Source organism: Haliotis cracherodii, unplaced genomic scaffold (assembly GCF_022045235.1).
Source record: "Haliotis cracherodii isolate W230 unplaced genomic scaffold, xgHalCrac1.p SCAF_3, whole genome shotgun sequence".
Taxonomy (NCBI): domain Eukaryota; kingdom Metazoa; phylum Mollusca; class Gastropoda; order Lepetellida; family Haliotidae; genus Haliotis; species Haliotis cracherodii.
In genome coordinates, this window is record NW_027266286.1 from 32,729,570 (window position 1) to 32,745,744 (window position 16,175).

The 16,175-nt window shown below is 38.3% G+C and overlaps 1 protein-coding gene across 1 annotated transcript; it reads right to left on the reverse strand.

Annotated features, from left to right (window-relative positions):
- Positions 1-14,455: 14,455 nt before the first annotated feature.
- Positions 14,456-15,876, reverse strand: LOC139475919 (FMRFamide receptor-like). The gene has a single exon (XM_071259136.1). It carries the CDS (start codon positions 15,874-15,876, stop codon positions 14,683-14,685), a length of 1,194 nt encoding a protein of 397 aa, XP_071115237.1. The 3' UTR covers positions 14,456-14,682.
- Between the last annotated feature and the right edge of the window lie 299 nt (positions 15,877-16,175).

Here is a 16,175-nt window from a genome sequence, read left to right on the forward strand (position 1 = left end):
CTAACTTCGATAGCGTACTTTTCATTCGGGGGAATGCTACTTTTTAATTTGATTGGTTGATGCTTACTATAACCTTTCACCTTACCCCCGGGCTTGACCTCACCTCATGCCAGATGATAAATCAGCTCCCGTCAAAACTTTTAGAAACCTTTCTAAAACTCAACAATCTCATATACTAATCCGGTCATACAAATACCAAAGCCAAATATACCAGCCGACGAGGCAAACTCATACAGACCAATCTCCTTAACCTCTATTTCTGTGCAAAAGTATGGAGGCAATGGTTAAAAACCGGCTCCATCATTACTTAGACCAAAACAATAATTATAAAAAACCAAACCGACTTCACCCCAGGATGCTTTCCCCTAGATGACCTCCCCCGCCTAGAGCAAGATTTGAAACTGGGCATATTGGTCCGCCAATACACAATAGGCATATTCCTAGACTTCTCCAAAGCGTTTAATATGGTTGGGCACGACAGGTTCATACAAAAAACAACAAAATAGTACCAAATGGCCAAATAATTAACAATATACAGGATTTCCTAACAAACAGCAAAATAACTGACGGTACAGACCAAACCCTATCGGACCAGTGTCCCCTAGAAAATTGCACACCCCAAGGTAGCATCCTAAGCCCAACTCTCTTCAACATATGATAAACGACCTGTTCGACTGAATATCCCATAAAGTTAAGACATCAAAATTTGCGGATGATGGAGCCCTCCGGGTCCGCACTAGAAGCATAAACATGGCCCAAAAGTTACTGCAACGGGCACTTAACAATGTTCAAAAATGGGCCAATAAATGGGGCTTCTCATTAAATGCCAAAAAACAAATAGAATAGTATTTAAACATGAGAAAATGAGCGCAAACATCCCTAAACTACATCTTAAAAATACTCCTATCCAATTCCAAAAGCAAACAAATTTCCTAGGACTAATCTTCGATGAATATCGCACATGGGATGCTCACGTTAAACACTTGGTAACTAGATGCACAAAGGATTAAAACACATTTCGCAGTCTGGTAGGGTCCAACTGGGGGGTTCCAAGGAGACCCTAGTATCCCTCTATACATCTCTCATTAGATCAAAACTCGACTACGGATACACAATATACAATACTTTAAACAAAACACTTAACGATAAGCTAAATACAATCCAATATCAAGCCTTGAAAATAATCACATGCACACAGCATGGTACATCACTCACGGCACTACAGGCGCTAACAGGCGCAATCCCACTGAATTTACGCTGTGAACAATTAACAATAAATTTCTGGACTTCAACTCTGTCAAACACCCAGATTAAACAAATCCTAAGATATAACATAAGTCTGAGAAATCAATCGCTTGCTCGCAAAAACCCACTGTTAACCCCAATATCACAACGCATACTAGATTACTTAAACCAACACCACCTAAACGACTTTAAAAAACACAAAACGAAACAACATATTCACACCCAAACTCCAAACCCCCAAAATAGAGACAATATTCTCACCAAAAATAGATAAAGCTACTAATCCAAACACCGCCCAAACCACCACATTAGCATATATACATGAAAAATTGCCTAATTGGTGCCACGTTTACACAGACGGGTCCTCTAACCCGGGCTCAAAACACAAAGGATTCGGCATCCACATTTCCAAACCCACAAAATGCCAAGATTGTATTGAAAGAGCACGGATCAAATCGTGGGCAACATAAAATTATAAACGTCCATGTCCATATGGCATTCACATCATCTAACAGCTGCCCCAAATTGCTTGTCACATCAATTGTGTTAGACATTCGGAATATGCTAAGTATACTACATAATTCGTTATATCCATGGCTGTGTTCCTGAGGTTAATGATATTGATTTTATAAACGTCGCGACCTGCACAACGTTGCGATTTCCTTCTACATTAACACTGACCCTCGTGATACGACCCTTAAGTAGTGTTGAAGCGGGGCAAACACTTAAATTCAACAACATGCACCATAAATGTTCGCATTGAGATTATTAGATGACTTGAAATTGTTCCCCTCAACCAGGGCACTACGAACAAACAGATAATAATTTAATTTTCTTACAAGTCGCTGTCCATATGCAGTATTTTCCATAACTCGTTAATTAAATACCGGCTTGCTGGAGGAAATGTCACAAATGCGATGAGCATCGATTATGTGTGTGTGTATGCCATTCTTTGTACGGTATTCATTCTCTCTACATTTAGGGGCGGTCGGGTAGCCGAGTGTTTAAAGCGTTCGCGCGTCACGTCAAACACCTGGGTTTGATTTCCGACATGGGTACAATGAGTGATATAGCTGGAATATTGTTAAAAGTGGCGTAAAGCATGTTTATATATCGTTGTGATACTGACCGAGTTTTAATTGGAAATTGTTCCGAACACATGGAATCGATACAGCATGTGTCAGTGCTGATGGCATGCTCTTAATATCAAGGAATGTTGACATGCCGTCCGTACTTCTTACCTCACGAAATCAGCCGTAATTAAGTCACGTTCCCTCCTCGCATAGCTATTTCATTGCTCTCAGCACTACTGATATGCCCGGGAGTTTGTGATACGGGAGCACTGTGTATGCGCCTCCATTCAGGTTACTCCTTGATCCTGGAAGCTATGGTACACATCTCTGTACAACGGCGCCTTAGACCATTACAGTCATCATCGGCAGTGTTTTCATAATCGTTCAATATTCCAAATTGTAGTGGTGTTTTTCAGATAGGAGAGAGCCGGGATCATCATGTTCAATTATTAATACGTCATATTTAAACATGTTAAATTGTGATAAGAAAAACATGTTACGAACATTTCCAAAAATAATTTCGATATGTTTTCGATAAAGTATCAATAATTAAACATAGATGTTTGTTGTTTTCAAATGTTACACAGATGCAGTCTTTATGAGGGGTAAATCTGCACATTACGACTGTTTTGCATACGCGTTTCGGCTCGGCCTGAAGAAGACTGGGTTGTACAAACATTAAATTATATGGTATATTGTGAGAGACATATCTCTCAAATAACACTTAAGTTTGAAGTTTAAAGAAGTGGTGGGAAATGCTTAAATGCCCAATCAGCACCTTGCTAAAAGAGTACAATATGCACTCCGTTATAATAAGAATAGTGAAGGATACAGCACATGTGCATCCGATATACGTTATTGATTTTTTACTGATGGCTTTGGATACGTTTGGATACATTTGGATACGTTTGGACACATCAGTGAGTTGGCAATGAAGATCCTTTCTCTATATGAAAGAAGATACTTCCGAGAAAGTCTGATTGGTCTATTCATAGTAATGCTTCCGAAAGATTGTTATTTAACGACGCACTTAGCAATATGACAGCTGTGTAACACCGGGAAAGTAAATAGTAGAGTGTGGACCAAACACTCCAGTGATTGATATTGTGAGCAACGATCCATGCCAACCATTTGGTCGCCTATTAAAACCAGCATAAGTTCCTGTCTATCCCAGAATCCCCACCGAGAAAATAGTATAAAACACTTACCTATGGTTTTAGTCCATCTTTACTTGAACCCGAAAGATATTTAGAAATGAGTTAAACTTATATTTTACAATCTTTGCAACGCCTTGACGAAACTTTCTCTTGTGTTGTCAAAACTAACAATGAATATTTGCGTTGTCCTTTACTGGAGACGAGTTTAAATACCTTTTCCTTTTAATATGCAGGGTCAAAAGTGTAAATCGGGTCGTTATTTGCTCGATGTAAATAAAATCTTTTGTCATTATTCATTTATCATGAGATAAAAACTCATCTTCATAACCTTGTACATATGCCGTTTAGAAATATAGAATCTTATAATATGATATGTGTGGAAAATTATTTCTCTTATAATTCTGTTTGATATTAACAATAACAATATTTTAAAGATGAATATTCTCTGAATGAAAATTGCCACTACTTGTACCTGCATGTAAACTGTTAACCACTTAAAGAATACCTTTCCTAGTGGTCAAGAAAAGTGCTCTGGTGCCTGCTCAATTTGATCGTTATTCCTTTACCAAACTAGCGTATGAAGATACAAATTAGGAATTGTCATGGAGGAGTTTTGCAACAGCGCTTTGAAATGCTTTTCTTCGAAGGCTGAGACCTGAGGCACTGTCAGCGAACAAAGATTTACATTCCAACAACTTCACACTAAACTATAGAACAAAACAATTAATAATTTTTGCTAAAGCGTATATGATAACAGTTTCTTCAAGTATAATTAGGAGGTATCATTAATTCTTTTCCATATTGACAGTTATAGATTGTGGTGCCCGGAAATATTAACAATTCCGCACATCAAATACTCAATTACACATGGAATTATGAAAATCGACAAAGTTGATCCCCGTTGTAAATACACAGAGAAAAACGTTCTATCTGTCACTATTGTAACACACACGTTATAACTGATTGGACTTGTATAAACATTAATTTCCACACGGGGAATGACTAAGGTACGTTGTGACTATTGCTCCCTGTAAAGATGACACCCAGGCGCTATCGTCGGTATGTATTGTGACCACCATTCGCCTGTGTCACTACACTGACGCCATGTAGACCAGTCACATGGGCCGCAGTGTTTCTTGCTGTAAGTCAGTTGGCGCAAGTAGAATACCCGGATGTACCTACCCTGAGCTGCCGTTCTGGTGCCTGGTCGCCCAGATCGTGATCGCTCTCTTGCTGATCCAAGGTGCTGGTATCTATACCAAAGACGTTAAACTGTGTCCCGGTGAATTTGAAACTTCTGACGTGAGTTAGCCTTAAAATACCGCAATGCAAATAGAGAGCAAACAGTGTTAGACGTGTCATCGAACTAATACATCATATTAATACCTAACATATAACCACTTGCCGGTTTCTACGTGCGAATGTGAAATTTTGCGACATGATATCTAGGCAAGAAGTAGGCATCCCCGTGGACACCAATTGTCCTCTTCTCATTGCTCATCTGTGAATCGTGAACGTGTTGCAATCCAGAGTAAATTCGACACAAGGCACTTACGGCAATGATCATGAGATATTGATATTTTATAAGGCCCATGTAGGCCGTGTTGGCCAACGTACAATTTGCAACCAATCTAAACCCAAATGTTTACATGTTTCATTTGTGCTTCCCCTCTGACGGATTTGTTTCTTCATGCAAAAGATTCGGAATGTCTACTCGTATTGGCAAAATCGAAACAAGGGAATTTGCCCAAGACGTATAACTTAGATTTCAGGTATATCGATTATCTGATATCGATTAATAATTACAAAGTTGACACAAGCAAGCCTTGTTTGACAACGCTATAAGGATCTTTACCGAAACGACGCCTTTACAGTGAACAAAGAAGTTGTTATCCATAAATTAGGTTTACTTTGTCATTCCCCAAGTTCTAATTATTGTCAATTCAATTAATAATAGCTCATTGGAAAGCTTATTGTATCTCGATTATGATGTGTCCTGATATAGTGTCGAAAAGTCGTCCCAATGTAAGAAATTCTAAGTAACGTGACACCACACTTATTTATCAAAATATTTCCCCATTCAAATCAGAAATATAGGTAGCACATTGTTGATTTTAAGTCAGTTTATTAATCTTATATTGCAACCAAACATTAATGCATTTTGATACTCTTTGTGTTCCTTTGGAACAGAAAAGCACTCCAGAATTGTTGAATTTGTGTCAGAAATTACATTTTTGAGTAAAACATGTGATTTTGTTTTATTTATTAAATTAATATTAAAAACAACATACAAATTTAAATATATTAATGTGTAGTTTGCAATGACTCATTTCACAATGAAATAATATCCAGAAAAATGCAATAAAAAGTATTCATTCATTCATAAAAATATATAGTATGGGAATTTACAACATAGGTCACAATTGGCATTTTTTAAGAGTTTTATTTTTAAAAACAGGTATTTTTATGAAGTGAGCATTCAAAATAATGAACATATTAACACTTATTTATAAAACCCATTCATGTAAATAGGCTAATTTTAAATAAAATGAATGGTCCCTCTTTTATTGCTGATTGCAAGGAAGAACAAGTCGTTCAAGGGGAATGGCTTGTGTGTATATAAACGTTTTAACGCGGCAAATCATTGATGTAAGATGTTCCTATGTATTTCTGAGAAACCCTTGTCACATCACGGCAGATTTATGAAAAAGGTGAAGATGAGGATTCTGAGTAGCTGACCTCTATTCAAAATCTGAACGAGAGTTACCTGTGGTTCATCATGCCAAAGTGTTTTGAATATCAGCAAAGTGAAAATAGGGCTTCTCCAACCTTTTTATTTTGGCTTAACTTCAGAGGCAGTACAAATATTTTAGCTTAACATGTTGCATAAGAGTTGCATACAGTGCGATTCGAACAAACTGTGATCGTTGGCTACTAGTCTACATTCTGGACACTTTGCACCTACCAGACGTTGTCAAAGTCGCATGTGAATCTGGTCAGTTCACCGTCAGGGTTAAACCAGGAAGATTGAATGGTATATGAAATGTCAAGAGGTGTTGGTGTTGTTGGCCTAAACCGCAAGACATCACTTATTAGATGGACTCTTGCGAGACACAGCAGGGTAGAAGTAAGTGGTCCGTCAAATAGCAGTGAAGACAACACCCATGAGGATTACAAACCGGCTTTGATGATGAGACATGAAGAATATGTAAATGATCTTATCAAACACAACCAGGACAAATCCATTTAATACAGATTCTCACAATGGAGTACTCCTGACCATCGCGACTGGTTTACATGCATCATTGTACGTTCTAGGTTCCCTATTGGTGATTAAACAAGTGGAAAGCAGCTTGAAAGGTTTCTGAATTCTTGATTGAAAACTGATACAAGTCGGAGCTTCTCAAGTACCATTACCAGATCAAGAATCACAACATTTACTGCCATGTCAATGACAACAAAGACGAAAACATATTGAAAGTTGGAGTACGTCTAGTTCTGACCCTTGCTACATATCGTGCAGATGTCCCACTAGCACTGCTCTTAATCATCCTGTAGGACCCGTTTCTACTTCACATTGAACCTTGTAAAGGACATTTGCTAAGTGCAAACTTGGACACCAGTTGAAGAATAAAGCATCAAAGAACACTGGCATTCGGCATAACCATGGAGACAGTTTACAATCGAGATGGCCTGGCAGTTATCCGTTATATGTCAGGTAACGTCTTACAAGTTAGCAGACTCTTACGTCAAATAGCTGATGCATTACTTGAACCGTTGTTGTGGATGTTTTTGACAGGTGTAAGCATAATGCGTCCATTCAATCTGGAGAAAGAACAGAAGATTGGAGCTGGATACCGACTGTATCAACAAATTGGTGGTCGATGTGTACTACCCTGGAAGAGATTTATGAACGTTGCCATCAACGTTATTTTTCTGACCATATGAATATCCAGAAAGATGATTCTGTATCACTGTCAATGTTTAGGCTACTATGCTAAAATGATCAAAGTGACAGAGCTATGGACTGAGACAGAAACGGTGTCAAAGACGACATATTTGCGACGCTTCATACCTATTCATGAATTCTGCAGTGTTGTATTAACTTTCTCTGTGAAATACTACCACGTGACCATGCTTTAACTGGATGTGAAAGCATTGTCGCCTTCTTTGGCATTGGCAAGAAGATAGTCTTCAAGACTGTCACAGATAACTTTCAAGCATATCACTGCTTGTTTCCATTGACAGGATCCAATTCAGATGTAGCACTGTCAGCAGCTAGAACCTTCACAGCACAGTTATATGATCCTGTGGGAAAAAAACACAAAGGCTGTCGTGGTAATCTGTTCATTCTCAGAGCAAAGATGACTATCAAACGTGATGTGAGTCTTGCAAAACTGCTTCCAAGTGAGGACGGTTTCACACAACACGGGCATGTTGGCAAAGCGGAATAGGTATGTACCATGTTGCAAAGCCAGACCTTGGTTCGCCCTTGGCCTTTGGCTGGAGGAAAGAGATTGATGATCTTGTACCTGTGTACTTTGAAGGCTATACTTGCAAACAAATTATTCCATGCACTGAAATGCACAGTTGTCAGGGAGATGACAGACATTTACAATTCTGCATAATATTATCACGAGAGCTGTGTCTCTCAAAGACTTTTAAGAGAAACGAAAGCATTTCATTGGTATATTGAAATTCATTGACCCTGAAATAGTATTATTGTATATATTACACGACTAGTGTGGTAAATTTGGCTTGTATTGCGATTTTAATTTGGTTATTGGTCATGTATTAACGCATTGTTACCATTGTTACCAAACATATTAAATGTTTTAAAGAGACCACAGATAGTTCTGAATTTTATTGCTTTGTCAAAGGCACAGCGATTTCAAGTCATCAATCTATGTGAATAACTCCTCGGCTATTTGAAAATCGATCATAACATTTACACCAAAGTTTGATTTGCAGGTCTTTTTCTTGTCTTTGTTATTGCCTTTTGTTCATGCCACCATCATTGGATCCAGAATTGTATCCTAAAAAAACCCAGATTTTAGTTCAATTTTCACTGCTGAGGCCAAAGCTAACCTAACAGTTTTGACTTCATCAGCTTTCATCATCTTCTCTGATTCGTTATCTTGCCTTCAGGCACTTAAAAGTGTCTCACCTTATCACCCTATTATCCTTGACATTTTAGAACTCTATAGTGATTTTTCTACTGGCCAATGCGACATCGTCTTTGGCTGGTTACCAAGTCATGTAGGCATAACACGTAACTCAAAAGCCGATGCTGAAGCTAAAGCAGCTCTTGACAAACCGTTATCTCCATTTCTCATCCCGCACAGTGATTTCAAACCAACCATCAAATCTTGTACTCGGGACATCATGCAAAAGAGGTGGGACACCCAAGTAGGAAGCAATAAACTACACGAATTGAAACCAACAATCGGTCATACCTACTTGGGTTGTTTGTCAAGACATGACGAGGTCGTTTTTCGACGATGTCGTATTGGCCACAGTCGGTTTACACACGAATATCTGCTAAAGACAGATGAGGACGAACCTCCTACGTGTATCCCTTGTGATGAAAGGTTCACGGTCAAGCATATATTGCTTGACTGTGTGGACTTTGCAATCGCAACGGATTCACATTATCAACGCGTAAATCTGAAAGATTTCTTTTCCCGTGTCAGCGGGCATCTCATTATCAGCTATTTGAAAGAAATCGGTCTGTATAATAAATTTTAAATATGTATGAGAATAATTAAATGCTTGTTCTTAAATTTGATGTGATGCTATTATCAACCGACATTATTGAAGGCTCTGTCCAGGATGTTAACGTAGCGTAAAATATTGTCCCTCTGTGTGACACGTAATCCTATCATAATCGATGTTACTATCATCAACCAGTGTTTTTAAGCCAACACATTGCTGACAATTTTTTAATATTGGCTAGTATTGTTCACAACCACCAGTCGCTAAAGTGATGACGTAAATCCTGCTGGGGTATCATGCAGGAAGCAGAGGTACTGTTAGTCCCCATGATCCCCAGCGAGGTGGCCTAGCTTTGGTTGCTGGTGGCCTATAGCCCGTGATTTAAAACTGTATTATATTGTAATGCTCAAATATGTTTCATAAATTGTTTTTAAATATGGTATGCATGAATTGATTTTAAATATTCCTTTGCTTAAATGACTCAATTGTTAACATATTCAACTTCGGTCTCGTCGCTATATGGCTGAAATAATGCCGATACGACGTTAAATTTTAACTCACTCACTCACTCATTTAATACAGACAATGTTCGATATGCCTTATCATCAATGTTGATGAAAATATTACCTAAAATGTGAAGGATTCAAAACTGAAATAAACCTTGGTAAATTCTTATTGTTTTTCTTGGTAGTCACTTGATCTGCAATTAACAAAGGAACATGCTTGGTCACCGCATAAGGACATATCTTACGGTAAGACACAACTAAAAAACAGCGTTATCACTTTCCCACCATGGGGCACATTAGAATTGTGTTTGTTCATATAGTAGTGAATATAAACTATAAAAAGAGTCCAAAAAGCCTTAAGAAGAGATGGACACTTCTATTGAAAAAATCACTAAGTCCTGATAAGTATCTCTTAGATAAGCTAACTTCAGCATTTTCTTAGAAAACTTGTCCCGATTGCACACACTATGCAACAAGTATAACACCAAGGGACGTAGATGTGTAAAATAAATAAGAATGCAAGTTTTCATTTACTTCAGTAGCTTCTAAGAAAACTTGCCCCATTTCACACAGTATGCACTGAGTTGAAAAGCACGGAGCAAGGGCCATAAGTCTCTAAAAAAATAAATGACGGGATCAATTTTCGAACTCATTTGAGATCATGACCATTAATGTCAGGGTGTGAAATTTCATTTCTCTAACTAAAATAGTTTTTAGGACCCGTGAAGATCCGGTGTAGAATAGGTCTTCAGCACCCATGCTTGCCTTAAAAGGCGACTATGCTTGTCGTAAGAGGCGTCTAACGGGATCGGATGGTCAGGCACGCTGACTTGGTTGAGGCATGTCATCGACCCTCATGATATTAATCACTGGATTGTCTGGTCCAGACTCGATTATTTACGAACCGCCGTCATATAGCTGAAATATTGCTGAGTGCGGCGATAAACAACCAACCAACCAAATAGTTTTTAGAAACTTTGTCCCCTTTCAGAAGCGACTGACAGACGAATGAACTCCGTTCCTACATCCTCCGCCCTACCCCGTGACGGGGGATAATTAGCTTTCCGATTAGCCATAACATGTCCATTCAAGAGACGGCATTAAGCTCCTTATTAAAGCCACTTTTTCTTGAAGGCACTGCTCCGAATTTCAGCACAATCGCAAATGCTCTTTCTACGAAGACTTCAAAGGCAAGGTATTTGATGAGAGTTACAACATTCAAGGCATTAGTAATTGAATCTTTCAAATGTTTTATGTAGTCATGCGTGTGTGGCATGGTTCGCTCGCCTGTCAAACTGAAATGCTATGACGTCATGATACAAGAGATGAATCAAGCGGCCAAAGATGAAACAAGCGAAAGAAACAATCTCTTTTCTTGATCGCTGCTATGCATATACTAGGCCGATAAATGAACAGATACTGTTTTTGTGATTGATAAACGTGCTTTTATTGGATCAACAAAAATTGTACATTTTCACCGTGGAGTGCTTTTCATAGCGTCAAGACGAGACGACCCCACGTGCAAAAGGCATAAGGAGAACACTAAGTGTGTTCCATGCAAGGTTGAGTCACGACAATAGGAGATCCAGAAGCGGGTCTTTTAACCTTCTTCCTTCAACTTTTACGATATAACTGACCAATAGCGACAAGAATATAACTTATTTGACAGCCAGAATAAGAGCCGGTAACAATTTTAATCAACAATCCACAAATCGTAAATATCAACACTTACTGTTTAATCTCTGCCTCTGTTATAATGTCTGTGTACATGTGAGCGAGAACTGCGATAACCTGCGCGTGCGTGTTTGCACTAAATCTAGAGATATGACAGCGACCAGTAAATAATCGTATCTGGACTAGACCATCCAGTGATTGATGCTATCAACCAAGTCATCTACCTTCATCTTCTTCTACTTGCTGGGACAGATGCTTAAATGACTCAATGATGTAAAATATATCTCAGGGTGAAACATTGAATTAACACGGATACTTTGTATCAGTGACTGACGATTTGGTTTTTAATTCGTCACGTCATGGGCGTATATATAGTCATAGCCGAATACATATACATTATACTGTGTTTCAGTCATTATAATGGCAAGACTGTGCCCTATTTTTCAAATCCGTCTTGGAGACATTTTCTGTCTTTTATAGGTCACAGGAAATACAACTCTGTACTTGAAGCGAACTCCTAAATTGATCGGGACAAATTTTCTATAGATACATGTACGATACACTGCAGTTAACCAAGTTCCACATACTACGTATGGTTTACTTGTATATATTATCAATCAAAAAGTTTTTACCAAATGTCCCTTTCTGTTTCATAATTACTATTTCCATCCATCATAAGCTGCATTGTGTATGTTTTCCATATTAACCAGTCGGAAAACGTTGTTGTTGCTAGAAGACTGCGATTTCCTTCCACTATTCTGTCAGGGCAACATTTTGGTTTAGACTATTTCATCATCAATGTCATTGTTCAACATGGCACACGTTACATTTTGCATCTTGTGAGCGCAGTTATCATAGCTCGGGAGATTATCGGCAAAAGAATCAGTCATGTCCGTAACGCTGGGTTGAAATCAGTGTCTTTCACTGATGGCCCTGTGGGTTATGAGTTTTGGTGTGCCGCACCACAACTATGCTCGTTGATTTCATGATCATGGAAATGGTTTTTGGTTCGGTCACAAATGTTTCATCAAAGTGGTAAACGTCGTATGGGGGTCGTTAAGTTAAAAGCGTGAATGATTTTGAAGCTAAAATTGCCCATTGTATACAAAAACATTTCAAATGTTAATGCCATGAAGATAAATACTTAATCTATCAACCACAAAAATCCACACCGTCATTTTGTAACACATCACAGTGTAACAGATTGGACTTGGAGATATCAGCTGCAAAGCGTGACACATCGCATGCCTTCCCGTTATTGCTGTGGGAAGATGAATGAAGACAATATTAACTATTTTCGTAATGAATAGTTCGAAACATCTGGCACAACTTCACATAGGCTTTTGTCGTCCGAATACCATCACCGCAACATGAAACACGTGAGCCCCTCAACATACTTGAAAGACATTTCATCATGTTCTCTTTAAAAAGCCAACTTTGAGGAATGTATTATACTTCCATGACACCATTTCGTTTTTTAGTTTCAACAAAATCAGAAAAAGCGCTATCGCTTGTCTTGTCCACCAGCATTAGATTGTCTGGTCAAGACTCGATTGTTTACAGTCAGCCGTCATATGGCAGTACTCCTGTGCGGCTTAGCAAGAAACACATACATTTGTCTGCAGTGACGGGTGCTAACGTTCGAGCCGGAGATGCTTACCCTTTGCGAATACATGACCACATTCTAGCTCCGTTGTTTCCATCCTCCTCAAAGTTTAACCATTCAACGTGTTAACAGATACTGAGGCAATTCACTAACATATTAAGTCTACAAGTCATAATGCAGCAAAACATTGAAAATATGCAACAATTTGTTTTGTTCATTATATGATGACGGCGCCGTCACTGCACATTGTGATAACCACAACTACGATTCCAACGTTTTATCTTATCATTCTCATTCATTTTCATAAACAAAAGCAATTCAAGACAGCAATATTTTCAGAGCAACAGATACGAAAGTCCAAAGTCGCATTACCATACCGATAACATATTGAATTCATCATTTGTAAACATTGATATTGGGCAGACAAAATAGGTTTTAAAATATGACTTGCCACGGTTTTACGATACCAGAGGGAACGATGTTTATCCGTCAGACAAGGTGGCTTATTGGAGGTCCGGCGAGCTAAATATTGCTCACACATCAGTGTTTGTGTTTGGTGTACCGTTGTTTCTCCTTTCTGTCCGAACGTAGTCATCTCTACATCAATCTTCACCATTAGGACAAAAGAACAATTTGTTGTCAGGCATTATTGTCGAGTACGATTACATCACACCGAGAGAAATCGCTGTAACACAGGGACCTTTGTGAAATTAACAAAAACAGTAAGTATTACTTAATATTTTGTTGTGTAGCACTCAGTGAGATAAGTGAAAGGATATGTCCGCCCTAACAGCTCAATCAGACATGGCTTACATCGCCAAATGGATTACTGCATACAAGTGATTGAAGGCAGAGTTTCTTTGTTATTGAGTCAATCGGACCCTAATTAACATAATGGATAATCTTTAAAATAAGCTTCGATTCCGTGTAACACGTTTCAATGAACGACGTATATATCTGCAACAAATCAAAGCAGATGTTCGTCTGGTGGACACATTTGTTGTTTTTATTGATTGTTTTGACACAGAATATCGTATTGGTAGCAATAATACAATAACACGTCAAAACATCCAGCTTGCATCTGAAAAATGTGTTATTTTCTTATGTTAAGAAAATAATCAAGACAATGGCGTGATTCCTTATACGAAACAAATTACAAGAATGTACAACAATGTATATACAGCAAGTTTTTACTGATTGATGCTTAGATCCTAAATTAAAGTATATGTGTGTAGATAACATCATAAATATAACATATCAACACATATCTGCTGCACAAATGGTCTTCAGATACCATTGTCATTGGAAATATCACATGCCCCTCACATTAATTCAAGGTGCAAGTGTCTCTATTGAAGACATTTAATACATCTTGACTTATACCGGTCACGTGCAACTTACTGTTAACTCTGCATAATTTACTGGAATACATGAAATTTGAATTATCAATATATCGATCGCACATGACCAACCTTGTGATGTTTGGCCTCCTGATGATTTATTTATTCGCGTTTACGAGAAGGTATAAAATCAAACGAAACCATGGATTTGTCATCGGCATTTCTCGTGTTTTCTTACAGCAAGGGATATTTACTATGTGTTGATACTATGCAACACTCAAGATTTTTACAGTGAGTTACCCATGAGCGAAGTGCTGGATGCATCACGTCCTACATGAACAACCAAAACTATTTTTCACAATACATTTAAATATCGGTTTTCTTCAATCGACCAGATTTATTCTTTTCTGAAGGCATTGGTTCCATGTTTATCCGGTGTGCATCAGTTCCAGATTGTGCTACGCCTTGTCGACAAGCTCGTTTCATTTGATCATATCCTTTCTTAAGTACTTCCAATGTTCGGCGTCGAAAGCTCCCAGAAAATATAATATACACAATGAACTTGATTGCAAAGTTGATAATATACACAACATAAAACACCTGATTCCATTTAGCAATTTGAGGATTCTTTAACCCATGGATGGTCATTGCGGTTCTGAGGATCATAACAGGAAGATTACTCATTACTGTCAAGATAACAACAGGAAATACTATCTTCGTTACATGTCCCGAAGTTTGTGATCCCGTCCTTCCGTTTTGATTCTGATGAGAAAACAATTCCACTGAAGCAGAGATGCGATAATACTCACAACCTCTGATCATAATGAGAGCTGTTAAGATGACGATGACTCCATATGGAATTATAGCAATCACAAAGGTGTCAATTTTGCTCAAATTTTCAAAATGAAGTCGGAGTTCCTTCCAAGGCATGCATTGCAAAATGCCATAAAATTTATCGGGTCCAAAGAAATACACAACATATGAATAACACGCCACTGCAACAACGGCCATGAAGGACATAACTAATTTTGCTCTAAATGGTGTACACATAGTGCTTTTTTGCATAGGCCAGTAAACTCCAATAAATTTTTCCACAACAAGAGCTACGAGATACCAGATAGACAAAAATGTAAACACATAGTTGAGAAATGTCATGAACTGGCATAATCCATCTTGGATGATAATGGGTACCTTATAATATCCATATAAAGGAGTAAGAAACGATGTCCACAAAAAGCCAGTGTCGGTAATGGCAAGCGCAGCTAAATATTGTATCGACGACACTTTCTTTAAGCGGGTTCGTGTGAAAATCACGTAAGCAAGCACATTCCCAATTGTTCCCATGGTTAGGATCACAGGATATCCGTAGAACTGGAACTGAAGGAGCGTGGCCATCATGGGATCCATGGTTTGTATCCTCCTGAATCTCGGTGTGGGTCTTCTGCTTGTACTATTCAAGTCGAAACTCAGCATCCCATCAGAGACGTTTCCATTCACATAGCCGAAGTTTTCATTGTCCAGTTCCAGATCCATGGTCACAGACTCAGGTGTTAACGTCATGCTGCTGAACGACCAAGTTACAGATTGTCATATCAGTATAACGATGGAGTCACACAAGGACAGGATCACTTGGAAAATGCTTACCGCTCCTGGGAATAAAGAAAAAAATCATCGTCAGTTATAACTGTCTTTGAGCTTGATAATATAACTAGATTGTAAGTTGGCCAATATGGCTTTTATCAATCAAAATTTGATCCTAAGAAGCTTTCTCTAAATAGATTAAATTTTGAATGCGCTTGGTACATTGTATTGGGAGCAAACTTGATTACCTACTTGTGTAAATGGTTTTGGACATATAT